Source organism: Aquarana catesbeiana, linkage group LG01 (assembly GCF_042186555.1).
Source record: "Aquarana catesbeiana isolate 2022-GZ linkage group LG01, ASM4218655v1, whole genome shotgun sequence".
Classification (NCBI taxonomy): Eukaryota; Metazoa; Chordata; class Amphibia; order Anura; family Ranidae; genus Aquarana; species Aquarana catesbeiana.
The window spans coordinates 193,486,627-193,514,572 of NC_133324.1; the positions used below are offsets into that span (position 1 = coordinate 193,486,627).

The following is a 27,946-nucleotide window of genomic DNA, read 5'->3' on the forward strand; positions in this document are numbered from 1 at the left end:
AAGGTGACATGGGAAGGACATCCAGCTGATTGACAGCCTCAGTTCTTTTCCTGTGTGAAGGGGGGTGCGTCTTTCCTACAATCAGCTCTCAGAGCACTACAGAGTAACTTTAGCTCCCTGCCCCCTTTTTTTCTGACAGCTCAGACAATCTTTAAAAATTCTGCACTTTGAACAGATGGAGAGAGAAGACTGGGCAGATAAACAGGTACAACCTATTCAAGATGATTGGTTTCATCTCTATCACCTGAGGCCAGTCACTTCACTGGGTATGTGAAAGTTTACAACCATTTTGACACATCAAGAGATATGTCAGTGCTGTGATTCTCGTTGTTACCGTTGGTTGAATTCTTATACCCATCCCCCAGATACTTGATTTGCATATATGTACCAATCTATGAATGAAAGTCGCAAACTTTTTGAAGCATTGATTCATACAGGAGCTACGGTCAGCTCTCAAGCCACAAAGCAGGACAAACTGGAAGGCCAGTCGCAAAGATAACACCAGGTACAGCAGCTCCTCCACGGTAATCTGACTAATCTGCACTGTGTCTGATATAATTCTGTTCCGTGCATCAGGGTCATTATCAATCCGAACACAAAAATCAGAAGCTTCGGTTAAATGACCTGCAGGCTACAGCAGTGAGCCGTTTGACAGTAAAATTCTTGGGATCACCCACAGTAAAAAAAAAAAAAAAAAAAAAAAAAAAAGAGGCTTCCGGCCTTGGAAATTATCGGAAGCCTCTCCTGCCTCTGCATTGGCTCAAGCTTGCTATGGCTGTTCCATTTGGGCAGTCTTGGCACTTTTTGATAATGATAGGCTCATGCCTACTTACCCCAAGCTGTGCAGTAAGTATGGTCATGATAACTTGTTCAATGTACATGGCAATTTGCTTTTGCAACCTTCATATCGTTTATGTATTTGTAATACAAATTAAAAAAAAAAAAAAAAAAAAAAAAGCCTTGGGCTTACCTATGGGCTAAAAATTGCTAACTAAGCAAAAAAATGAGGGCATTAGCTAGGTAATAATGTACTTCTAATGTGTGCCCCACTCCTAACTGCTGCTTCATTTCTGAAACGGGATCATCATCCACCAATATAAGTGTTAAACTTCCGACAGTGATATAAGTGTTGAACTTCCAGCATTAAAACTGACAGTCAAGGCTGGAGCACAGCGATCAATGCAAGTTCTTAGTGCTGCTCCTCTATTCATAAGACTTCTTGAATCCTTTTCATATACAAGTCATTCTGATTAAGGGAAGGCTGAGGCTTTCATTCCCCTCCATGTCCAATCACAGAATATCTTCTATTCTTTGAATAGAATACAAGGAGGTTAGTGGGGGAGCTGATGCACTGCTCCAGTTTCAGCAGAACTTCATTGCTTACATCACTGTCAGGGGGTGCACGAATCTAAAACTGTTTTCAAGAACTAAGCAGCAGTCACAAGTGGAAAACAAATGGAGGTACATTATTAGTGCCTAGCTAATGCCCCAATATTGTTTTTGGCCAGGGTTCAACATTAAATATCACATGCAATGTCACTGACCGTAATATAATTATTTTACATTTCTAATTTTAGTCCTAGAACAACTCAATTAAAATGTACCTTTATTAAACGACAAGTCACTTAACAGATTTTCTTCCTTGGAAACATCAACAAAATAATCTTCAAAGCTGGAATCTGCAGCTGGGTGAAAAGTTTTCAGGGATTCTGATGCCTTCTGAATCCTTCAAAAAAGGGAAGGTAATAACAGACACTTAGTGATCTTCAGATGACACAGTAAGTAGAATACATTTAAATCGGAAATCGGTAGGATATCATAGACAGATCCACCCAACCTTCTCCTGGCTGCAACACCTGACTAAAAGATATACCGTATATTGGGCATGGTTTTGTTGGTTATACCTACTTTGATTGGCTAACTCTTTTGCCTCCCTAAGGTTTGCATTCACTTCTAGCAAACACTTGTATATTTTTTCTTTAGCTCAACTCTATTATATAGTCTTACTTTCTACACATTTACACATTGAGCCTATAAGCGAGTATTGGTTTGTCAATTTTGATGTTGCTCTGCACCAAGATCGGGTTTTCTTCAAAGAGAAAAATAAAAAAACAAAAATAAAATTTAAAAAATTTGAATAAAATTATATATTTTGGCATTTTCCAATGTTGCGGCCAGCTGTAGACAAAATGTGTCTACAGAATTGCAGTTGTAAATGGCTTGCTTTCCTAAAGTGATTGTAAAGGCATATTTTTTCCCCCATTTTAAAAAATACCAAACATGACATACTTGCCTGCCCTGTGTAGTGGTTTTGCACAGAGCAGCCTGGATCCTCTTCTCAGGTCCCCTACTGGCGCTCCTCCTCAAGCTGAGTGCCCCCATAGCAAGCTGCTTGCTATGGAGGCACTCGTGAGTGCTCCTCTTAAGCCACCTGTGTTTGTCCATACAGACACAGCCCTGCCCCCCGCTCCCTCCTCACTGGCTGCGTTTGACAACAGTGGGAGCTAATGGCTACCGCTGCATCTAAGCTTATGAGGAGGGAAAGAGCCGAGAGAGACGCTGCTCATGCACATTGCTGGATCAAGACCAGGCCAAGTATACAGTGTGCTAAGGGGGAGCTACAGGAGAATGCATTAAGGAAAAAAATTTAAAAAGCCTTCAGCCTTTACAACCGCTTTAAATGCAAAAATCTTAACATTATGCCTCTAAAAAGGAGAAGTCCACTCAAATGCTATCTAAAAGTAAACCTGCTCCCCACCCCCATTCTAAACCTCATTTTAACTTCCCTGTAAAGAAAAGGTGTGCATACTTACCTTTTCTAAAGGCAGTCCAGTCACATGATCCCCAGCAGCTGGCTTCAGTGAAGAGTTGAGATCGCTGTCAACAGCACAATGCCTATGCAGTGTCGTCACCCATAAGCTTACTGTGGGGCATTTGATCTCAGCTGTCCCCCCTCTACACTGAAGCTGGGTGTTGGGAGCCAATTATGTGACCGGGCCGGAGCGCCCCTCAGAATAGATAAGTATTGACATCTTTCCTTTACAGGGGTAGTTAGAATAGTGCATAGAATGGGGGTAGGAGCAGGTTTAAAGGAAAAGTACAACCAACCAAAACTCATTTGCCTGTACTTCTGTGGATCACAGATCATTTTGCACTCCTGTGACCTGTTTTCAGCATACAGTGGACTGAATTCCACTGACATCACAAAGCCAGCCCAGGCAAGATCGCAACAACGAAGTTGGAAACGGCCCACATGCCTGGACCGGCACCCGGCTGAGCAAGCAGCTGAGAGCCTGAGGCGGCTGCTCCCGCCCCCTCCACTGCCCAGCGCACCAGTGAGTGAGGGAGGATAGAGCAGAGAGCTGTGAGAACCGAGCGATCAGCGGTGTTAGATCGCTCGGTTTTCAGTGTTAGAGGCACCGGGAGACAGATGTGGCACCCAGCTAAACAAAGTATCATAAACAAAAACACACACACACACACACACACACACACACACACACACACCTTTTAACCTTCAATAGTATTTCACTGGAAATCTACAGACCATTGCAATCACAATCAGTATGTCATGGGTACAATGCATAAGCTGCTGCATTAACCTCCAGCTCCTTCTGTTCTCAGGCTGGAGGAAGTAAACTTTGAACTACAATTGTGGTGACAGACATTAGACGTCTGCCTGTAGATGTCTTAAGAATGCTCATACACAAGAATATATGGGCAAGGTCAAATTAAAGTTAGCGTTCTGAACTTTTTTTTGCAAATTAGATCTCAAAAAGGTCTAGTATTCAACAATAAATCAGTCCACAAAGGGGATTCCTAATGGCCTGTGTCAACAAGGCTTGGGTTGGCGTTGACAGCATCAGTTTGAAAGGATTCTAAAATAATTAAAAATGTATTAACTAGGTGACCTCCAAGCAAGTTTTGCATTCACATACACTTGTATGGGAATGCAAAATATGCTTGAAACAAAGCCCATCAACACAGGCCCTTACATGATGATTCTCCAACAGAATTTAAAAAAAAAAAAAAAAAAAAAAAAAAGGGATGGGGAGAAACCTGGCTATACACTGACAAAAGCTTTATGTTGGTACCTTGTGTACAGCTGCTTTGCAGTCTGAACAAAACATGAGTGGTCAGTTTCTTTTAACACTTCCTGTGCATAGCCCACAAGCCCGTTATTCTCCAGTAGACCCTGGTATTCTTCCATTTGGTTCTGAAGCCTCTCTAGTCGAGTAGACTGACAATCCTGTATAGATTTCAGCACAAATGTTTTCCTCTCTTCTAATATATTAAATAGCTTTTCAAAGTTGTACGTTGCTTCCTCTAGGGCTCGTTCTCCATTGCTCTGTAAAAAAAAAAAAAAAAAAATTGTAATAAAAATAGTAATCAAAACTTTTTTCATTTCAATTAATATATTTACTGTGTTTGGGGTGTTTTAAGGAGAACCCAGATTGGGAACCTGAAGTCCTCAAGGCTGAATAGTACTTCAGACAAAAGGTGACTGGTGAACATAAAACTCTATGCCAACTAGAGCTGCATGATTAATCGCGATCTCCATTTAAACCCCCAGCACCCCCCCTCACAATCTTAATCCAGCATTTCCAGGATTCATGTAACAAGTGCACAGCAGTTCTGCTCACAGCCATCAAAAAAAAAAAAAAAAAAAAAAAAAAAAAAAAAGGCAGATGCTGAAAAATAAGATACATTGTACCTATCTGTTCTTTTAGGCTGCATTCACACCTGAACATTTTCACCTTGTAAAAACGCCCAACAAGCAAAACCCTATTCATTTCAATGGCACCTGTTCACATCTGAGCATTTTGTCACCTGAACCAAAATGCCTGAAGCTCCAAAAAAAATAAAAAAAGTACAAGCTTCCAGCCAACTTTTACCAAATCACGTGGTTTTTCAGCTCTTTACCACCACCCTTTGGTCAACTTCTGTATTGTTGTCTGATATTGTGTCAATCTCGCCACTTTTATTGGCGAGATTGACACCTTGTGAGCCAGGTTCACACTGGTGCGGGGATCAGAGTTGGATCCCCGCCAATGCCAGGCACTGTGTTTGGTATGAATCTTGAGGGGGAACTCCACGCCAAATTTTAAATAAAAAAACCGGTATGGGTTTCCCTCCAGGAACATACCAGGCCCTTAGATCTGGTATGGATTTTAAGGGGAACCCCCTACGCGGAAAAAAAAAACAGTGTGGGGGTCCCCCCAAAACCCATACCAGACCCTTATCCGAGCACACAGCCCGGCCGGTCAGGAAAGGGGGTGGGGATGAGCGAGCAACCCCCCTCCTGAGCCGTACCAGGCCAGGCCACATGCCCTCAACATGGGGGGTGGGTGCTTTGGGGAAGGGGGCGCCCTGCGGCCCCCCACCCCATAGCACCTTGTCCCCATGTTGATGGGGACAAGGGCCTCTTCACGACAACCCTGGCCGTTGGTTGTCGGGGTCTGCGGGGAGCTTATCGGAATCCGGGAGCCCCCTTTAATAAGGAGGCCCCCAGATCCCGGCCCCCCACCCAATGTGAATGAGTATGGGTCTTCTGCCAACTTCGGGGGTGTCTCAGGCCTCTTCTCCCTCTTTCCGGTGTCGTCTCCGCGATCTCTGGTTCTTCTCCGGTGCCTTCTTCCTTCTGCCGGGCTCCTCCGCTAACTTCTGCTCTTTTGCTAGCGGAGGATCCCGGACATCTGGATCGTCTTCTTCCCTCTTCACTTCCAGAGATGTTGACAACGCTCTCTACGGCTGTAATGCTGTCTGTGCGCTCTGCTATGATTATATAGGTGGTGACCCCACCCCCCTATGACATCACAGTCCCGGGCATGCTGGAACTGAGGTCTTAAGGGGGGCGTGGTCATGTCATCCTATGACCACGCCCCCTTATGACCTCACAGGCATCGGAGAAGAACCAGAGAGCGCAGAGACGACAGCAGAGAGAGGGAGAAGAGGCCTGAGACACCCCCGAAGTCGGCAGAAGACCCCCGAAGTCGGAAGACGACCCCTGGAGCTGCCTAATAAATTACTTTTAAAACCTGTGTAGTTTTTTTTTTTATTGACACTTTTTTTCCCTAGGTGAATGGGTAGGGGTACCATGTACCCCATACTCATTCACAATGGGTGGAGGGCCGGATCTGGGGGCCCCCTTATTAAAGGGGGCTCCCGGATTCCGATAAGCCCCGGCCCGCAGACCCCGACAACCAAATGGCCAGGGTTGTCGGGAAGAGGCCCTTGTCCTCATTAACATGGGGACAAGGTGCTTTGGGGTGGGGGGGCCGCCCCCTCCTTCAAAGCACACCCCCCCCCCCCCATGTTGGGGGCATGCGGCCTGGTACGGCTCAGGAGGGGCGCTCGTCCCCACACCCTTTCCTGACCGGCCAGGCTGCGTGCTCGGATAAGGGTCTGGTATGGCTTTGGGGGGGGGACCCCCACACCGTTTTTTTCGGCGTAGGGGGTTCCCCTTAAAATCCATACCAGACCTAAGGGCCTGGCATGCCCCCCCAGAGGGGAATTCCCTCTTGCGCTCACTGCAATAGGAAAATATTTTTTTCCTATTGCAGCCAGCATGAGATGTACAGTACCCTGTTGCCGAGAACCAGCGCGATGGAAACATTCTCGCAGCTGCGTACTGTAGTTTGTACAAAAGTCCGATGCTTTTGTGTACACACGATTGGACTTTACGCCATCGGACTTTTGTTGCCGGAAAGTTTGTCCGTTCGCACAGCCAACAAAAGTCCGATGGAAACAAAAAAAGTTTGTCCGATGGAGCGTACACACGGTCGGATGTTGCTCCAAAACAGCTAATTTGCATGTTTGTTGTCAAAAAGTCCGATCGTGTGTACGGGCCTTTAGAGATCAAAGGGCTCAACTGCAGTCTGCAATTGAGGTCAGTTTAACCACCTCAAGACAGTCTTTTTCTGATGCTTGTTGCTTACAAGTTAAAATCAATCTTTTTTGCTAGAAAATTACTTAGAATATTATATTAATCCATATATATATATATATATATATATATATATATATATATATATATATTTTTAGCAGAGACCCTAGAGAATAAAATGGCGGTAGCTGCAATATTTTATGTTGCACTGCATTTTCGCAGCGGTCTTTCAAACGCAATTTTTTGGGGGGGAAAAATACACTTAACTTTGAAAAAAAAAAAAAAACAGTAAAGTTAGCCCAATTTTTGTGTATAATGTGAAAGATTATGTATGTTACGCCATCAGGATCTTTATTCCAAGCCAAAAAAAATTGTGGATTCTCATTTTATCCAGAATCGTGCAACGCTAATGCCAACTAATCTTGTCACTTATATCCTGAATAGACTATTGGGGACAGGAAGAGAGGGCAGAGGAACATTGTGTAGAAAGCAGGCCACCCAATTTCACTTCAATAGGCACTCCTTCTTTCAATTAGAAAAAAAAAACCCACATACCCGTTACCTCACCTACTCCCCTAACCTTGCAGCACTGTCAACGAGATGTTGAAGAAGCAGCATTAAAGGCCTTTGCAGCTCAGCACCCTGCGATGCCTGCTATAATGGATGGGAGACCAACATGACAATAAATCCCAGCCTTGAAAAAACTCAGTCCCACTAACCCTGCATCCATTCAACCTCCTACTACTAGGTTCAGGCGATTCCTTTCAGAATTCACCCTGGTTGACACCTGTACCTTTCTCATGTTTCACCCCTTCCCACATTGATCTTTTTCTTGTTGTGCCCTATTGCCTAATCTACTCAATGTGGGGTTCAGTGCCAGGGTGCTTTCTGACATATGGAGGCTGAACCCCCTTCTGGCTCACTACTAAGTCGGATTTGGAGAGAATATCCAAAGGAAATGGATATACTATTTCCACACTAACCAGGGGTTTGCTCTGGTTGGGATGGTGTGGGAAGCTTTCAAAACTACATGCCCGCATGAGCCTATCCTCACACATTAATATGCATAAGGCTTTTTCTAAACTAGTACTTCAACAAGCAGGGGAGCATCAGAAATCCCTTGAACAGGTCTTTCTGACTGACGCTTCTGCAGCCAGTGCTTCCCTTGTGAGAATGCAGACTAGACTCACCGATCAATTACACTTTGAGAAAGCCAAACAGTGAATATTTTTCAGTAAGCAATATATTTGAGCACAGTGAACGTGCTGGTAAATTGCTCGCCTACATGGCCCATCTTGACCATAAACCCCCATTAATGGTTATACTCCAGTCTGCCTCAGGAAATAAGATCAGAGCCCGACCTAGTGGCCAGAGAATTCAGAACATTCTATTCCAACTGACACACCTCCATCGCCCACTATTCTCAAGATGAGCTGACTGCATTCTTACAGGACGTTGACTTTCCTCAAATTGGTAAGCTTGAGAAGCCAATTACCACAGACTGCATTGAAGAGGCTCTGGCCCACCTTTCACCCTTTAAGGCGCCTGGCTCTGATGGACTCCCTTTAAAATTTTATGACCAATTTAGGGAGGTCTTTGTCCCCAAATTGCAAGAACTATATACTCACATTCGATTCAGACACACACCCTATCACCATGGGTGAAGCTCTTGTAGTCTTAATACCCAAACCGAGGAAAGACCAGTTGTTCCCCAAATCATACCACCCCATCTCTTCTGCAATTAGATGTTAAGATGCTTGCCAAAATGTTTGCCCTGCACCTTAAAGTGGTTGCAAACCCACATTTGTAAGTTTTACCTATAGGTAGTGGAAATAGCTCCTAAACGTGCACCGTTTAGGAGATATTTCCTGAGGTACATGCGCTGTGAAGAAACTGACCTCTGCACCGTGTCTGCACTCGTATGTGCCATGACTGATGGCTCCCGCGCGCCTGCATGGAAGTGACGTCACACAGCTGCGGCCCATGGTTCGTGGTCCCAGGAGGAAATGGGCAGAAAATGTATGTGGCCACCAGCGGCGACACCGCGGACTTCGTTTTCAGGTGAGTGGCACATAATGGGCTAGTATGCGGTGCATACTAGCCCATTATGCTTTTCCTTTGCAAGGTTTGCAGGGGAACAAAGGAAGTAAAACCCATCAGGTTTGGCTTTGGCCTGAAATTCATTGAATGGCTCCAACTTCTATACTAGGCTCCCATTGCCCAGATCCAAGTCAATGGTAGGGCTACAGATTCCTTCTCGCTCTCGCGTGGCACCCGCCAAGGCTGTCCTATATCCCCATTACTGTACATGGAACCCCTCGCTATTGCTATCAGGGCACATCAAGACATCAAAGGCCTCTGCATACAGACTTATAACCTGTCACCTGTCCAATGAGACATGCTTCTGTATTTGAGGGACGCTGGCCCTTCACTCCATCAAGCAACTTGGTGTATTCTCTGGTATGCAGATTAACTAGACCAAATCCCAAATCCTTCAACAGCCGATCAAGCCGCACTCCCCTGGTCAGAGTCAGCAAGGTCAGATACCTGGGCATTTACGTCTCCCAATCTTTAATGGACTACATAGGCCTTAACCTTGAACCTCTAAATGACCTTCTAAAAACCTAAACAGAGACCTGGTTTCATCTTCCACTTGGAATTATGGGATGTATCAACCTGGTAAAAAGGATACCCCTTCTCAAACTACATTATATATCCCAGCACGTATATTAAAATCTATGAAATCCATTCTCAACACGTTCATTTGGGGTTCCTTCGGTCACATATTATCATGGCGAGCTCTGAAATGTCCTGTCAGCCTTGGGGGCAACGCATTATCAGACCTAGTTCTATATTACATTGCTTCCCAGCTCTCACATTTTTTCTACTTTAACCAGGAGGACAGTAACAGGTATTCCACTCTAGTATGCTGCCGTGCCTCCCACCCAGTGGCTCACCCCTTCCAAATTTAACTACGTGGTACTCGTGAGTTGTCTCACACGGGCAATAGGAGTCGTATGTTATTCCATCACTGTAAAGCTGGCTATGATCACTAAGGCTCCTACATTTCATACCCATACGCCTCAAGGAACAAGGCGCACTTCCCGAGTTGTTATCTGTTCCAGATTACAAACTATTGATGGCTCAGGGGTTTTTTTTTAATCTCTCGTGGGTCATAGCTAAATGGCTTGGTTAAATCGTTTCAAGCACTGAAAGCTGGTTATGGTGTGCCCAACCACGTTTTAATTTATTTAAGGTACTTATATAGCGCTGTCATTTTACGCAGTGCTTTACATATACATTGTAAATTCACATCAGTCGCTACCCTCAAGGAGCTTACACTCTATGGTCCCTAACTCACATTTATACATACTAGGGACAATTTAGACAGGATTCAATTAACCTACCAGCATGTTTTTGGAGTACGGGAGGAAACCAGAGTACCCGGAGGAAACCCACGCAGGCACAGGGAGAACATACAAACTCCAGGCAGGTAGTGTCGTGGTTACTTCCAGCTCCGTCATGCGTGCAACTCCTTATTTCCATGACTCTAACCCCAGCCTTGAATTGCTCCATCTGGTGGATGCCTCCACCTGCACTGCTGAGACATGAATCCTCACTCAAAAGTGGAAGCTTCCCCACAGTACATTGTGTATACGTATCTTAATGTTCTTTTCTAATGCGCCCCCCCAGGCCACTCCTAGTTATGTTGATATGCACTGAGCTGTTTGATGTTACCCCCGTGTGTGTAATATATTCTGTTATATTGAAATCAGGTACTCTTATTGTGACCTTTAATGTTTTGCAGTCAGTCAATGTGAATATGTCACTGCATCCACCTTATGACTAGTGCCTGCTGCTCGTTGTAAGTCTTTTTTCATTATGCTCAATAAAAATGTTATTTTTTATCAAATAATAAAGCATCCAGTGCAGCAAACAGATATTTAAAATTAAAGCAAGCATATACTGCTGTAGCATGTTTAACCCTTAACCTGACATGGTGTATTGTATACACCCCCGAGGACCTAAGAGGGTCAGTCATGGCATATGGGATATATCCTTGGCAGTCAGAGTCAAAACAATGATTGATATTTTCAAGCTACCCACTCACCTTAGTGCGCGTTATTAGGATCTGCAGTTCAGATATTTGGGTCTGAACTTGGCTTTCTTTGCTGATAAGATAGCCGATACCTTTTGTAAGTTTTTCCTATAAAGACATATAGATTAAAATAGATGAAATAGATGAAAGGCCTTAAACAGCAAAACAAAAAAGACAAAAAAAGATTAAATGTACTTTAATGCATGATTTTGATGCTTTCATAAGGCAAAGCAGAAAGCGAAAAACCTTAAAAACAAATATTTCATTTTTATCCCAATTTTTTTTCTTTAATATCAGCCTAGACCAGTGGTCTCCAAACTGTAGGCTCAGGGCCAGATTTGACCCTTTGCTCGCCTTTATCACCAACAAATGGGACACTATTCCTTCCACTGACACCAATAATGGGGTAAAATTACTGCCACTGCCACCAAAAATGGGGCACCATTCTTCCCACTGATACCAACTATTTCTCCCCTCCCCAATACCAAAGTTTGGGCATAGTTTACCCCTACTGGGAACAGTCTGGCCCCCCTAAAGTACAGCAAACTAGCCCTTTTGAAAATTTGGAGACCCCTGGTCTAGACCAGAGACTAAAAAGGCAGCAAGAGACATTTGAAAATAGCTGGATTGGTAAAAATATCACCACAATGAATGATACAAACACCACCAGCTGGCCACCATATTGGGAGAAGATGCATGACCAGCCCCAAACACTAGATGCCAGTCACCAGCATTAGAAAAGTGTGCAAGTTTCTCCAAAACCAAAAATAGTTGCTAGAGTCCACAGCCGATATAACTTTATAACTTTAACTTACAGCTTGATAAGCAATGCTAGTCACAGCACTAAACCACATTCTACTTTTTCTTGGAACAGATTAGAAAATAAAAATCAAGCCACATGGAGCCAACACTGTTGTGTATCGGACTGCACCTCTAACACCACTACAGTGTATACTAAAGCCTAAGGCCTCATGCACACGAGATGCCGGTGCAAACTCTGCTGAACACGTTTTTAAAAGCTGAAACCGGCATTTAGAAACGCCCGTTTTGCCGCGTTTGCGTCTAGAAGCGTGTGCAGAGCAGGGAATGATATTTTGCGACCCAACTTTGGGGCCCCATACCTCAAGGCCACTTGGTGCTAGGAACCCCAAATTTGTATATGTTATAGTGTTAGTACACCAAATTGGGTTTCCTAGCACCAAGTGGTCCGGAGATATGGGGCCCCAAAGTCGGGTTGCAAAATGTCAAGCACTTTTCTGCAGCAGAGAATGACATTTTGTGACCCGACTTTGGGGCCCTGTATCTCGGGGTCACTTGGTGCTAGGAACCCCAAATTTGGATATGTTGTAGTGCTAGTTCCACTGTGTTTGCACACCAAATTCCTAGCACCAAGTGGCTCTGAGATATGAGCCCCCAAAGTCGAGTTGTAAAATGTTTCTTTAACCACTTCCCGCCCGCACACGTCATATGATGTCCTTGGCTTTGGGCGGGTATATCTGAATGATGCCTGTAGTTACAGACATCATTCAGATATTGCCGGTTTCAGTCGGCCAATCTCTACACCATAGGAACGATCATAGCGGCCGTTCCGCCGCCTGATCGTTTCTATGGGAGGCGAGAGGGGACGACACCCCCCCCCCCCCTCCCTCCGGTGCTTGCTCCGACTCACCGTTCTGATCGGTGAGGCGGAGAGCGGATCCGCCGGCGCCGGATGTAGATCATAGAGATTTCCGGCGGACCAGATGGTCGCCGGAGTCTCTACGATCGTCAGCGGCCGGGCGCGATGTTATGACGTCACGGCCGGCCTCTCCATTCAAAAATGGGCTGGGAAGCGGTGATCGTTTTATTTTATTTTATTTTTTTTTTATTTCAGGCTTCCCAGCCTAGAGGTGAGATGTGGGGTCTTATTGACCCCATATCTCACTATTAAGAGGACCTGTCATGTTATATTCCTATTACAAGGGATGTTTACATTCCTTGTAACAGGAATAAAAGTGATCAAAAATGTTTTGTTTTTTTTTCAAAAAAGTGTCAAAATAAAAAAAAACAAAATATAATTATCAATAAAAAAAAAAAATTTTTTTAAAGCGCCCCTGTCCTCGCATGCAGAAGCGAACGCATACGTTAAGTCCTGCCCACATATGAAAACAGTGTTCAAACCATACATGTGAGGTATCGCCGCGAACGTTGGAGTGAGAGCAATCATTTTGTCACTAGACCTCCTCTAACTCAAAACATGTAACCAGTAAAAAAAAAAAAAAAAAATTCAAGCGTCGCCTATGGGGATTTTTAAGTACCGAACATTGGCGCCATCCTACGAGCGTGTGCAATTTTGAAGAGTGACATGTTAGGTATCTATTTACTCGGCGTAACTTCATCTTTCACAATATGCAAAAACATTGGGCTAACTTTACTGTTTTGTTTTTTTTTTTTTTTTAAAAACACAAAAGTTTTTTCCCCAAAAAAACGCGTTCCAAAAATTCCTGCGCAAATACCGTGCGAGATAAAAAGTTGCAACAACCGCCATTGTATTCTCTAGGGTCTTTGCTAAAAAAACATATATAATGTTTGGGGGTTCTATGTAATTTTCTAGCAAAAAAAATTATGATTTTTACATGTAGGAGAGAAATGTCAGAATTGGCCTGGTAAGGAAGTGGTTAAAAACACTTATAAAAACGCAAAACGCGGTACCCGCATTTGGCGTCCGAAACCCATTTTTTTGCTTCTGAAAAAACAAGGTTAAAACGCAACTGCCTAAAAACGCCAAAAAACGAGACTGTGTACATGGACACATAGGATAACATTGAATGGGTTCAGGGGCAGTTGAAAAAAGGTATCCAACTGCCTCTGAACGCGAGTTTAACAGCGTCTCGGGTGCATGAGGCCTAAGGGTGTGTGTTCAGACTTGTTCACCTTAATGAATCAATGGTTTTTATGTACCCGTTCAGGTCCATGGCAATGCAAAACCTGCTTGACGCAGGGCAAATGCAGATGAGGAGACTGCTGCAGGTCAAATCCAACAGTTAAGGAATTCTGATTGAATGCAGAATTGTCTTAAACCAATCCCTTAGATATAAGTTCAAAGCCAAAAGGGCTAATCTATTTGATTATAAACTTCTATTTGTATTCCTAGTCAGTAATTAGCACAAGGAGTAGTCTTGCATTAATGCATTACAACCCAGTAACATGAAAGTAAACCTGTCACGATGGAAATATAGAAGCTGAACTCTTCCTTCTAAAAGAGGTAGTTCCCTGGCAGTCATGAAGACTTTCTTTAATAATCTCAGTCACTGACCTGGAACAGGTATACAGATGAGGACTTATGACATTTCCCCAGAACTCCGGATCTAGCTCAGTGACTCAAGACAGTATTAAAGCCAAAGGATGTGCATAACATGCCAGCAACTAGTATTTTCAAAAAGGAGCTCCGCAACTTCTCCAAAGAGGTTTACTTTAACTGAAGTCAGACCAGCACAAACCTATTGGCCACCATAGCTGCTGCTCTGTGCGAGAGATAAAAATGGAACTAATGCAGCTCCTACAGAGCTATCCTTTTCAAACCGACCATCTATTTAATTCTGGTTTGTCATAAAAGATCCAATCAGCTACATAACTTCTGGGGAATTTGCCAAAAGGGGGATACCATTTACAGTATCATTGCTCAAGGTATCCCCCAACAAAAGGAACATTAAAAAAAAAAAAAAAAAGCAGGAGGGACAACTCAAAACTTTAAATAGATTTGGCTTTGTACTCATTACATTCTTACTAGCAATTCAAAATCATGAAAAGAAAGTATTCATAACAATGGAGTCTCCGAGCGGCTGTATTTACAGTCTTTAATGCCAGAGGCAGACAAGCTCACCTTCAATGTTTTGTAGGCATTGCTCATTGTTGTCACTCTGTGGTTAGCATGTGAACCTGCAAGTTTACACAAGTGACACACCGGCCTCCTGCAGATCTCACAGTACATGTTCACCTTTTCTGACTCGTGTTCTGGACACATAAGCACCTGCAAGCAAAGGAGACATTTACCAAACCATTACAGATATCTGTGTATACATGTTTAAAAGCAGATTTCAGGTTCTAATTTTAGAGATTTTAAAGAAGTTACCCCAGCTTTTGAAATATATTAAAAAAATAAAAATAAAAAAAAAATGCACTTCTCACTGCTTTTCAGTTAGGTCTGCTGCACCGTTGGCCACCAGTCCTCTTTCATGTTTCGGCCCTGCAGACTTCCAGTTCCATCGAGTCCACTATTTGTAAGCCCAGGTATTCATGAAAACACCCTGGGCACCGAGTACAATATTGCAGAGGTGTTATGTCAGCTTCATTCTCTGCATGATGGAAGACTGCCACCCCAGGGAGAAGAGGGAGATGACCCAGTACATCACATGATCCTCTAGAACAGGGATCCCCAACCCCTGGACCAGTGCATAGCCGGTTGAGCGGGCCACTGTCACAGCAGGAGAGTCCTGTCATGGAGTGCAGGCCATTTAGCAGCCTGTGTATTCTCTCATGTCTCCCAACCAGCCGCTAATGTCAGCCTATTAGGAAGACTAAGGATGGGAGCAGCTGCTTATCAGGAGAGAGCGGGAAACTTTTCATAACACCCACTTAATATAAAAGTTTAGCTCCCGTTCTGTCCCGATTTGCAGCTGCTCCCGTCCTCAGCCTTCCTAATAGGCCAACTGCCTCTACACTGCCAAAGGTAAGACACTGCAGGGGAGGCAGAGATTAAAATGGGCCCGATGCAGGGAGGACTGTTATTTTGGGGGGGGTTTGGCGGGGCATGACTGCATGGAGGACTGATAGTGAGGGCGAGTCATGACTGCAGGGAGGGGAAATAATCACTGCAAGGGGTATGGTGATATAAAGGGGACTGCACTCATTGCAAAAAAAAAAAAAAAAAAAAAAAAAAAAGTGTATAGAAGCTGTGAACCTTTCATCAACATAAGTGGGCTACTACCCATGTTATTTTACAAGTAAAAAACAAAAAAAAAAAACCCTCAAAACCCCTCAATGCTTACGACCAATTCAGGTACCTGTTGGAAACAGGTTCATGAATTCGCTGCAGAAGGTATGGTGGGGGCCAGCTCTGAGACCACAGTATCCATACCATACACTACATCCTCAGTACTGCTGACGCACCATTGCTCCCTGCTGAGCACCTGCACGGGTCACACAGACGGGCATCTCTCCATCGCACAGCCGTCCCCATGGCACCACAGCAGACACAATATTTTGCCAGCACACCAAGAGTTTTTTAATAAGACAACCTTCTGGATGTTTGTGGAGCGGAACTTGTCAAATACCAAAATGCAATGCGTCGGGTCAACCAGGGGTCTCTTCAATAGGCAAAGTGACATGTCACAGTAGGCGATTCCATAGCTACTAGACAGCCCAACACCACCTATGGAATCTACCTACTGCTGTCCATCACAATGGAAGTGGGCCAAATTATCTAGGGATCCTAGCAATCATTCTGGCCACCAACTATTTGAGACTACAATACACTTTTTTTTTTTTTTTCCTTTTCTATAAAAAGGACCGGATGGGAAACTCAGACAATATTCCCCACCATTGGGCAGTCTAGCAGCTATGGAAGCTGCCCACTGCCATCAGTCTCAACAAAGGTGGACTTGGAGAACTAGTCACTGTTTGCTCAAACACTGGTGGCTTGCATCCTAGCAACCAATTAAGATAATGCACAACATTTTAATGGATTATAATATAGTTCCACTTGAATAACGCTGGCGTGTCTGACTTAGAGCTGGTCCAAAACTCTTTCTGTATTTGTCAAAGCCATGGTGACACACTGTGAAAAGTGGCACAAATGAGAACTACCTGAATCTGTTGAACAGAATAAAAATAAATAAATAAAAGCGTCACAAATGCTTTGATTTCCCCCGACTGTTCTATGCGAGCATTCCACACAAATGTGAAGATGTAATGAAAATAAAATGGACATGGACAGTAGTAACTTCTTGCAAAGTGCATTCAATCACGGTCCTTACACAACAAAAATGCGTAAGATATGAACCCTTTCTGGACACTTGCAAAGCAGTATCACTTAGGTTGTCCAATAGCCTTATCCAGTTGTAGATCACGCATCGTTCCCATCTCACTCCACTTAGATTAGCCCGATATATAAAACAGGAGCTTAAAGCACCACTTGTCCTATATGCAACCATAATTCTGGCACCTTCTATCACTCGTTATGGACCTGTCCCATTATGCAGGGTTTCTGAACACAGGTTGTTAAATTCCCCCATGACACTACCTAAACAATGCTTTTGCTAGGACCATTTTCTAATCCAGATCTAGGACAAAAGTTTACCAAGATTTTCTTACAATAAACTCTTTGCAGCCAGAAAATCAATAGCTACACAGTGGATGAGGGCCACACCTCCCAAATTGACAATCTGGACTTGTGAAAGAACTTTGCCCTACAGGAAATTTTTATACATCCACAGGGGGTGCCCATCTAAATACAATAAGGTTTGGGATTGAAGGTTACAGTCATCTGAAACAGGTGTATAAATACATTGTACCTGAACAGTCACTTCCCTGTATTAAAGACAAACAGAGAAGATCTGATCTTGGCACTCTTCTTCCTCATAAAGGACTTTTAGGCTTGTTCACACCTAGGCAGTTTGCTTTTGATTCATTGCTGCAGTGCTGTTTGCAGAGTGTTTTGCATTTACTGAAATTTTTATGCTTTTTTGTTGTTGGGCAGATTAAAAGAAAAAAAAAAAAAGTGCCGCAAAAACTCACTAGATGCTTTTCAGCAGCTTCTCCACTGAAGTCTATTGAACCAAAAACCACGGTTATATGCTTAACCTCCCTGGCGGTATGATTATTTCGGATTTTAGGTGCTGAAAGCGGTACAATTATTTTGCATGGAAATTTGGCGTTTTATATTGTAGGTCTGTAATTCTTAATAACACACTTAAATCTGTCCAAACAAGAGTCTAGTAGATATCCCGGGTATGATAAAGTTTGAAACACAAAAACATAAATTATAATATAATAAAAATAAATAATTAAAAAAAATTAAAATAAATAGTAATAAAATTAATTTCCACACGATTCACTATCGCTCAATTCTGCAAGTGTTCTAATTTACTATCGCTGTTTTCTAGCTGGTCCAAAGCCATTTTTGACGTAAAGGGACACTTTTTGGTTGCTATGGACAATCTCCAGTTTATAGGCAGAAAGAACAGTATATGCAATATAAAAACTGCATGCAGGGCATGGGCCAAAGCACTGGGGACAAAGGGGATGTGAAATCATTTCATACAGTACTGTAATCTGTAAGATTACAGTGCTGTATGTGTTATGATTTTACACTTTTTTTGAATTTGCCGCCAGGCTCCGCCCCCTTGCGTCGCACCGCTCGCAGGGAACGGAGCCTGGCACGGAGAGGCTTCGGAGGAGGACGGAGCCCGCAGACACAGCGGGGGACATCGCAGGATCCCGGGGACAAGGTAAGTAAGGAGGCACCAGGATCCTGCGATGTAATCCCGAGTGTGGCTCGGGGTTACCGCTAATGGTCCTGAATTTTAACCCCGAGCCACAGTCGGGAAAACCGCCAGGGAGGTTAAAGTCCCTGGCCCTTTCCAAAAGGGAAAACACACACACACACACCATAGATGTGACTGTGTCCCATAGGAAACCATGTTAAATGGACTGTAGTGCAGGTCTGCAAAAAACACTAAAAACGCTTATGCCGTGTACACACGGGCAGATTTTTCGGCATCAAAGGTCCGACGGTCGTTCCACGGACTTTCGAACGAACGGACTTGGCTACACATGATCATACCAAAGTCCGATGGATTCGTACGTGATGACGTACGACCGGACTGAAAAAAAAAAAAAAAAAAAAAAATTTATAAGGAAGTTCATAGCTAGTAGCCAATAACTGCCCTAGCGTCGGTTTTCGTCCGGACTAGCATACAGACGAGCGGATTTGTCACTGTTCTATATCTCATGTGCCTGTTGTGATCCTTCATTTGTACTTACGTCAATAAAAGTTTAACTAAATATAAAAAAAAAAAAAAAAAAAAAAAACACCCCGACATGAGCTCGAATGATCAGAGATGTTGTCTAATGTCCAGTATGTTTGCCATGGATTTTACCAGCTGCTTATGATGCATATTACCAGAGGAACCCAAAGAAATATGAATTAAATTGGTTGTAAAGGCAGAAGGTTTTATCATCTTCATGCATTAAGATAAAAAGCCTTCTGTGTGCAGCAGCCCCCCTAATACTTACCTGAGGTCTGTGTCCACAAGTGTCTCAGCTGTCCAAGATTCTCCTTCCCTTATTGGCCGAGACACAGCAGTGGCGCCATTGGCTGTTGCCAATTAAAGTCAGTTAGCCAATCAGGGGAGAGAGGAGGCGGGACCAGTTTGCGGCTCCAAGTCTGAATGCACACAGGGAGCTGTGACTTGTCTCGGGTGAGCCCATAGCAAGCTGCTTGGCGTGGGGACATTGAACAGGGAAGGGCCAGGATCACAGAAGAGGGACCCGAGAAGAGGAGGATATGGGCTGCTCTGTGCAAATCCACTGCAACAGAGCAGGCAAGTATAACAGGTTTGTTATGTTTATTGGAAAAAAAAAATAATTTTACAATCACTAACTCTTACTGCCATATTAAAGCCAGGTATTTCAGAGCCTCAATTTAAAAAAGTACACACTGGGATTTACGGAAGGCAAATTAACTTGCACTACAAGCACACTAGAAGTGCAGCCGCTATAGATCTGAGGGGAAAAAAACGAAATGAGGGAATGCTGTTTAATTTTCCTTGCATGTCCCCCTCAGATCTACAGCAACTTTCACTTGCTGTAAAAAAAAAAAAAAAAAAAAAAAAAAATTTGTAATAACCATCTTTTTGCAGGTACAAAAAAAACAAAACACCCGCAAGCATTGCATCCATGATCATGAGATTGCAGGTGCAATGCAGGCATCTTGTAGACGGTCTGTGTAAGCTGTCTGCCCGCACGAGTAGTCAATTACACAGACAGGAAGCATCAATGAACTACCCAGAGCACTCAACAGCACCCTGGTAGTTCAATGAGAACTACAAGCCGAAGTCTGCAAAGGTTGCCAGTACTTGTAGTTCTCCCATTCACAGAACTCAATGAATGACGCAGCCGACTCACTGTCACTACAGGCAGGGGATTGTGTAGATGCTGCAGGCAGAAGAGGTAACATATAACATGTTCCCAAAAGGTGAACGTATCCTTTAAAGGCCTCCCATCAGGATTAGAAAAGCAATAGGTTGTGCTACCATTAACCACATGCAGTGACAAGGACTACAAGGCAATAACTGTCCAGAAAACAAAAAATTATATTTTAACCGTCAACCCCGTTTAAATTACCACACCTAGAATTTACAATTAGTAGCACTTTCAGTACTGTTCAATATAAAAGAAGAAACCACACACATCCCTAACTTTATCCCCGATACATTTCATATTTTGCCTGCTATGATGTGATCTAATGTTACACCTCCTCTATAGGTCATCTAGTCATTGTGAAATCCATATATGGTTCAGATCCACTATACCATCATTCATTTCAAGACACCAACGGAAATGATTCTAAACTTAGCAGTATTCATCTGCAGTAGAGGAGACAGGAATTTACAGCAGCAGACAACACGTGTTGCTCTATTGCACAAGTAGCTCTACCAACACACAAGTGTTATAGAACAGTGTGCATGTCTAATTCTGCTTTAACTAGTGACAAGACAACGTCATGGTAATCAAAGCTGGATAGTATGAGTGTTTTATTAGAGGTACACACAAATACCTGACAGATGTTCTGCACCAGCTTTTAGTCTGCTGAATGCACATTAAAACCGTCATCACGGCTTATGGGGGCAAATGCGGTAATTACCAGTAGAGTCCCATTCTGCTTCTAGGAGATTGGACACTAATATGATAGCACCTGCTTTTTTTTGGCTGCTAGTGTGCACAATAAATATGGTAAGGGTATCCATAATTGGCACAAACCCATCTCCATATAATGTTCAATATATGTAATGTTTAAGAGGACTGTCAGACACTGCAGACCTAATAGAGGAAATGAGAGCGTGAACGTGCTTACATATTTGAATGGGGATATACTACAGAAGACAATCTGAAACTGGGAATAAGTTAAACAAGTCTGGTAGAGGATTAGAGCTGCACGATTCTGGACAAAATCAGAATCACTATTTTTTGCTTAGAGTAGAGTAGAGATTAGGATTCTCTCAATTCTCAGCGCAACATCATCTTTCACAATAAAAAAAAAAAAAAAAAAAAAAAAAAAAAAAAAGCTAACTTTACCGATTTTATTTTTTTTCATTCATTATAGTGTACTTTTTTCCCAAAAAAATGTGTTTGAAAGACCGCTGCGCAAATAGTGTGACATACAATATTGCAAAGATCACCATTTTATTCTCTAGGGTCTCTGATAGATATTTCTACCTCTCCATCAATATATAAAATTATGTTTGGGGATTCTAAATAATTTTCTAGCAATAAATACAGATTTTAACTTGTAAGCAACAAGTGTCAGAAAAAAAGCTTGGTCTTTAAAGTGATTGTAAAGTCTTGTTTTTTTCCTCTATAAATAACAAACATGTTATACTTCCCTGCTCTGTGCAGTGGATTTAGGCTCAGTTTCCACTACTGTGAGTTGTTGTGCAACTTGACACATGTGAAGTCGCATGACAAGTCAAAACCCATGTATTTCAATGTCCCCAGTTCTAATTGGAGCGACTGAAGTCACAGCAACTCCAAAAAGTTCTTGCACTACTTTGTTCCTACTTCGGTGTGACTTGTTCTCACATGGCTTTCACTGGTCGCATGACATTGCAACACATCACATAGCAAAGTCGCAGTGTAAATTGCACGACTTTGGGGATGCAATAGTGGAAACATAGCCTTACACAGAGCAGCCCAGATCCTCAGATTCTCGGTCCCTCTTCTGTGCTCCTGGCCCCTCCCTGCTGTCTATTGCCCCCACAGCAAGCAGCTTGCTATGGGGGCACCAAAGCCAAGTCACAGCTCCCTGTGTCCATTCAGACATGGATCCACCGTTTGGCTAACTGACTTTGATGGCAGCGGGAGCTAATGGCGCCACTGCTGTGTCTAAGCCAAGAAGGAGGAGAGTCCCAGATGGCTAAGTCACTCGTGGACACCGCTGGAGAGAGATTGGGCTCAGGTAAGTATTAGAGAGGGGGGGGGGGGGTCTGCCACACACAGAAGGAAAATGTACCAGCAAAAATGCTGTTTATGATCAGATGATAGAAGTTACAGCACTGAGCAATGTTGTGATAAAAAAAAAAAAAAAAAAAACTGGCAACGTTTTAACAGCTGCAAGCAGAGAACTGCTCTGCACCCGTTACACAAATTGTGGAAATGCCAGATTAAGATCGTGGGGGGGGGGGTTTGAATCAAGAGCTCAATTTTTTTTAATGATTAATCGTGCAGCTCTAGTAGAGGTCAATCACATTACCCTAATCAATGTTCCCGCTACAGACTTTTGGGATCCAAGGGCCGCACATCAAACACCAAAGGGCCGCATGCGGCCTCTGGGCTGCAGGTTGGGCACCACAGCTTGCTGTAATTGTGCAACAAGAGCCATCCACGCCTGTGCCACTGAAAATGTTAATTAGCGTGAACTGAAACAATGGGTCAATAAAAGTACAAAAAAAAAAAAAAAAAACACACACACACGCGGCACTAATTGTAGCAAAGAAGTACAAATGAAGGTCTGTCCAAAGCAAACCCAAAGGTTAATAAAATGTTTCTAATGTTGTACACTTTCACACTGCCATATATTAGGGCATATGTCATACAGGGTTAAATATGGCTGTATTTGCTGTGCCCAGGGGTCACAGCTGCTGCGTCATTTTGCCCAGAGACATACATTACAAAATACGCTGTATGCAGCTAAACACATGAAAATGCTGGTACTGTACTTGCATCTACATGTTGATGGATGTATTTTCACAAACACAACTTTGCGATAAAAAAAAAAAAAAAAAAACATTCATACTGACATTTAGCCATGTATAGCTGCATGCATTCTGTAATACATGTCTATTGGCAAAGTTAAGCTCCCAAGTGCAACAAACACTGTTGAAGTTTACGCTGGGCAGCAATACACAGCCATGTGCAAGAGCCCAGTTTACAGTTTATTCTGCCTTCCCCCTTCATGAACATACTAATAAAAAAAAGGTTTAAATTGAACTTTTCGGTTGCATTGCAGAACTTATTTTTGACTTTGTGATGTCATCACTGGGTCTTGGTGCATCTATATGCAATACAGGCGGATTATGGCTGGGAGGGACTTGCAGGGTTCTGTGTATAGCTTCCTAAAAACATAGCCCCCTCCCTCAGTATTCCTCTAAAGAGCCCTCAGCCCTGACGCAGGCAGTGGGCTTGTTCTTGGGAAGAGTTATGGATTTCTCAAAATGCCTTTATGATGAGCCTCAGTCTGAAGAAGTAGACGTTCCTAGGCACACTACATTTACACAGACAGACCTAGGTAACACCCTACATGTGGTGCCGAGCCTCCATGACTGAAAAATCTAAGGGGAGGAAAGATCTAAAAAATGCTGGATGCCGAACTGCAAAGAAATGAGATGGACCAACTTCCTTGTTGCATCTACTAGTGCACACTGTGAAAAGCTCAGTGTGCAGGGAAATCAGAATAAGCCATTTCAGTACAGCAAAGGGGCCTGTATAACTGTGCAAGAATGAATGTGGTGCTGGAGTTCTGCTTTAACCAAGTGATATAGATTTAGTCCTGCATCTACCAATCAATCGGGTTTAGTCTTTACTAGGTATAGATCTCTCTCAAGACAGAGAAAATCTGCTATATGAAAGCTGCACTCTGCATTACACTGGAAACAGATGGTTCATCTAAATGGGGGAAACCCAATAGCCTAACAACTGGGGGATGAGCTCACCAAGAATCAGATCATCATATACAAAGTTACTCAAATCACCAAGTGCCACATGGGAATAGAACATGAACCCTTCACCTCTTACATAATACATTGCATGCAGCTTAAAATTTATGATCAGTAAAACATGTTCCCAAAAAAAAAAAGAAAAACAAAAAAAAAAAAAAAAAAAAAACACACATTTATATGGCAGACGATGAGCTTTATTTTAAAGCACATGAAACCGCTAAATGACAACCCTCCCACCAATGGGAAGAGAAAAATCAATGGAACACAAGGTGGGCAAAATGTAAAAAAGCTGATGAAATCTGTTTATTATGAGTTGGGATTATTGTCTCTAGTCTATTGGTATATTTAGATCAGCTAATTTACTTTTTAATTAAGCAATATACAGACCATCACCAAATGGAAGGTTTCTTTTAATCTCCATTCTCGAATATAGTAAGGACCAGAATATTTTATCTCCCTTGTCAGTATTCATCTTATCGCCATATGTTCAGTGAAAAAAGTGAAATGAAAGAAATGAAGCCTGGAACTCCTCTCATCATACCAAGCTTTGGAAGAAAATAAAATCAACTTAAAGATAAAATCTGGGCACCAAAAAAAACATTACTTATGTATTTCATGCTCCAGGAGGCTGCCTCCAGTGGTGCGATTAGACCCCAGCAACCTCTTCTCTAAGGGCTGGTTCGCACCACAGAAACGCAGTACAGATGCATTCTGTAAGCGTTGCTGCATGCATGGTTTTGAGGCATTTTCAATGCTCCCCCCCCCCCCCCCCCCCCTTTTTTTTGCGGTAATGCCTTTTTTATATATTTTTCCATGTTTTAGTACAGTCCTGTGCAGGAAAAAAAAATGCAGCATCTTCTATTTTTTTCTGCACTGGAACTGACCGCGTGGGTGTGAACCAGGCCATTGGAACCCATATAATATACTGTCTATGAGTCTTTAATGCAGGAAAAAAAAAAAAACAAACACACACTGGACTGCATCTGGTGTGAAGCAACCCTGAAGCCGGCCATAGACAGATCGAAATTTGGCTGGAACAGCAGAAACTGGATGAATTTCGATCCATCTATGGGTAGCCTGGTAGTACCGAGGTCGATCCATTGACTGACTTCAGTACAACCCGCCGGTTGGGTTTTTTCGCCTGATCACTGGTGTCAGCTATAGCCGGCAGCAGTGATCATTGTATTTTGCCAATGGGGAAGGCTCCCCATCAGCAGAACACAATATTGCTGCGAGAGGGATTACCCCATCAACAATGACTGTTGATGGCGGAATCTAGCAATTTTCATGCCTTCAACCCATGGTTGAAGGCATGAAAATTGCATAATGTATGGCCTTCCCAAGCTCCTCCCAGCCACGGTCACACACTCCGCCCCATGTACAATTCAGGGTTCTTGAAGTTGGAGGACCTCACTGCAGGGTTAGATTTGTTCAAATTCCTGGAATTAGGCTTAATACGAATCTGTACTTTCTCTGAAAGAAAACGGCTAGCACCAGGGTCAAGACATGTCTGCACATTCTGCTCAATGATTCCCCACAGTACCTCACGATTCTTAAAATATTTGGCAAGAAGTCAGCACCTGGTCATGCCCTCTTTTTTGAAACTACAATTTTATAATGATACAGTTTTCTTGAACAACAAAAGCACCAGAACCACGTGCTGACCTTATTGCCAAAGTACATATCTATATTAAAGCACACTTGGTGCAGATACTTGCACAGTATTCAGGGAACATACTTTAAAGTCCGCTCTCGGAAAGTTGCTTAAAGTTTTTTTTTATCCCCCTTACCTTTTTTGTTAGTGGCACCTACAAAAACACTCACCCCCAGCAAATCTAGCAGCACTCTGCAGTGATCCACTGCCACACACAAGGTTTTGTACCACCATCTTCCTCTTGGATATCATCGGGAGCTGGCGGTTTCTTCCTGTGTCTTGCAGCTGGCCCCTGGCCTTGGCATATGTGCATTATCACTAGATTACTTTGAAACCTCCTGGAATGACTGACAAGTATCCCAGGGGGCTATAGTGGTACTTTACTCTCAACCTAGGGAACAATTTTGGAAGTGATGGGCCATTATAAGCAAGGGTGCGGGTGCATTCACACCAGCAAACGCACCATGCATCCGATTAGATGTGAGAACCCCTGCAATGGGAGGCTGATGGCTCCCACAGCTAGTCAGTCACTCTGCCTGCATCCAGGGCTGACCACTCACATGTGATCGCTGCATGAGGCATTACAGTTGAGTGGCTGCGATTAGCTGCAAGAGCCAGCAGCCTCCCATTGCTTTTAATGCGTCTGCCTCTCACAGCACACAGCAGGAACCCCTGTGGGTCTTGCATCTTATAGGAGGCAGGCTGTATTTGCAGGTGTGCATGAAACCTCAAAAATAAATAATAATAAATTGTATTTTTCAATTGTGTGAAAGGAGGAGTAAAGGATAATTAGGCAAAGTACATACAGAGGGTGAGGGTCTATTTTAAAGACCAAACCAACCCAAACTAAGGTAGAAAAACAATGGACTAGTGTACGCTGGTATCAAAGCAATGAAGGGAACTATGGTGCAAGTCATAAAGCAAGTGTAATTCAGAGACTTTATTGGAGCAAGGACCAGGATTAGCTCCCGCCAAGCATTCCGCAGTCCCTGGCCTGTCATGTCACACCAACATTACTAACACTTCTAAATTTAATCTTTAGAAGCCAGCAGTGTAGTCATTGCATGGGATGGAGACAACTATGATTCAGCCACAGAGTACTTTTAACACTGCCAAACCAAATAGCTGAAATTCATTCAAGTTCTGAGGCCTTTAAATGCAGCCTGGAGCTGTTATGAGGCAGAGAATTACAAGGCAAAATGTTTAGCAGTATAGAAATCAGTTTCTTCAAATGTCATCAGAGATTTCTTCCCTTTCACTGACATTTACCATTACAATACATTAATAAATGCACACCATGACAAAAAGGATCAGAGCATTCAACTGACCCCCTGGGCCTTCCAAAGATCAGTCTTCAAAATTTAAATGCAAAAACTTGTTTTGTTATGTTGCCATGCAACAGTCTGGTCAGATATTACCGACAGTCATTGCAGAATGCAGCTGTCCGGGCATTGTGTGCCTCGTCACCTTTCATCCACATTCCCATCTCCCTGCTGTCCCAGACACGATGGACTAAAAGGCACAATATGATCAACAATATTTGCAGATTGCACAGCTGAGGAAAAAACAGAGCCAAAAAAAAAAAAAAAGTACGTGTTCAAGTACTGAAGCAGGAAGTCCTGGAACCACCCATACAGCTGGTATTACTTAATCAGCAAAATCTAGAGATGGGGGGGGGGGGGGGGGGCATCTGACTTTCTACTACTCTCTGTGATACAAAAGATGACAGATGTCAGTATGGAACATGGGTACCAGGGAAAATGGAGGCATACAGAAGGGAGAACATTTACCCCAAGGGGTAGGCTACCATAGACAGGTAGAGCTCTACCTGAACAACCTGTAAGAGATAAAATCACCAGCGTACCGCACACTTTTTTTTTTTTTCAAAGAGAACAGTCCAGTGGTATACATCCAACGGGGATGGGCGTGATCGGAGGCTGAGGGGAAGGGGAGGGCGTTGAGAACCTGGACCTAGCTGCTCCTCCTGCTGCCCGCCGCCCACACTGGATGTTCAGGATGCCGTAGCTGCTTTTCCCATGCTTGTGACGGCCGGAAGGTAGGGGAGACAAGTAGTGAGCAGCCGGCTCAAAGACCTGGTTGGCTCCGCTACCCTGGCTGTCCTGGAGACAGGAGTCTACACCACACAGGATCCTCCATCAGAGCGCTCATGCTGGCTGTCTGCAAACAGGTGGACACTGCTGGTCAGAGCAGCGGATCAGATGATAGGGGGAAGGAAGACTATTCAGGTACACTGTGTGCTGTATGCCCTGAGGTAACCCGCTTGTGTCATCCCTGAAAGACGAGAATCTTGGGAACTTCCCCTTAGGGACATC

At 43.4% G+C, this 27,946-nt stretch overlaps 1 protein-coding gene across 3 annotated transcripts in view; it reads right to left on the reverse strand.

Annotated features, from left to right (window-relative positions):
* The window catches only part of TRIM36 (tripartite motif containing 36), a 145,360-nt gene that overhangs the window by 14,334 nt on the left and 103,080 nt on the right, over positions 1-27,946 (reverse strand). For all 3 annotated transcript variants that reach the window (XM_073624636.1, XM_073624638.1, XM_073624637.1), the window contains 4 exons: positions 14,848-14,994; positions 10,998-11,093; positions 4,095-4,348; positions 1,605-1,726 (listed from right to left, as the gene is read on the reverse strand). In XM_073624636.1, coding sequence (XP_073480737.1) covers positions 1,605-1,726; positions 4,095-4,348; positions 10,998-11,093; positions 14,848-14,994 — 619 coding nt within the window. The remainder of the gene's footprint in view (positions 1-1,604; positions 1,727-4,094; positions 4,349-10,997; positions 11,094-14,847; positions 14,995-27,946) is intronic.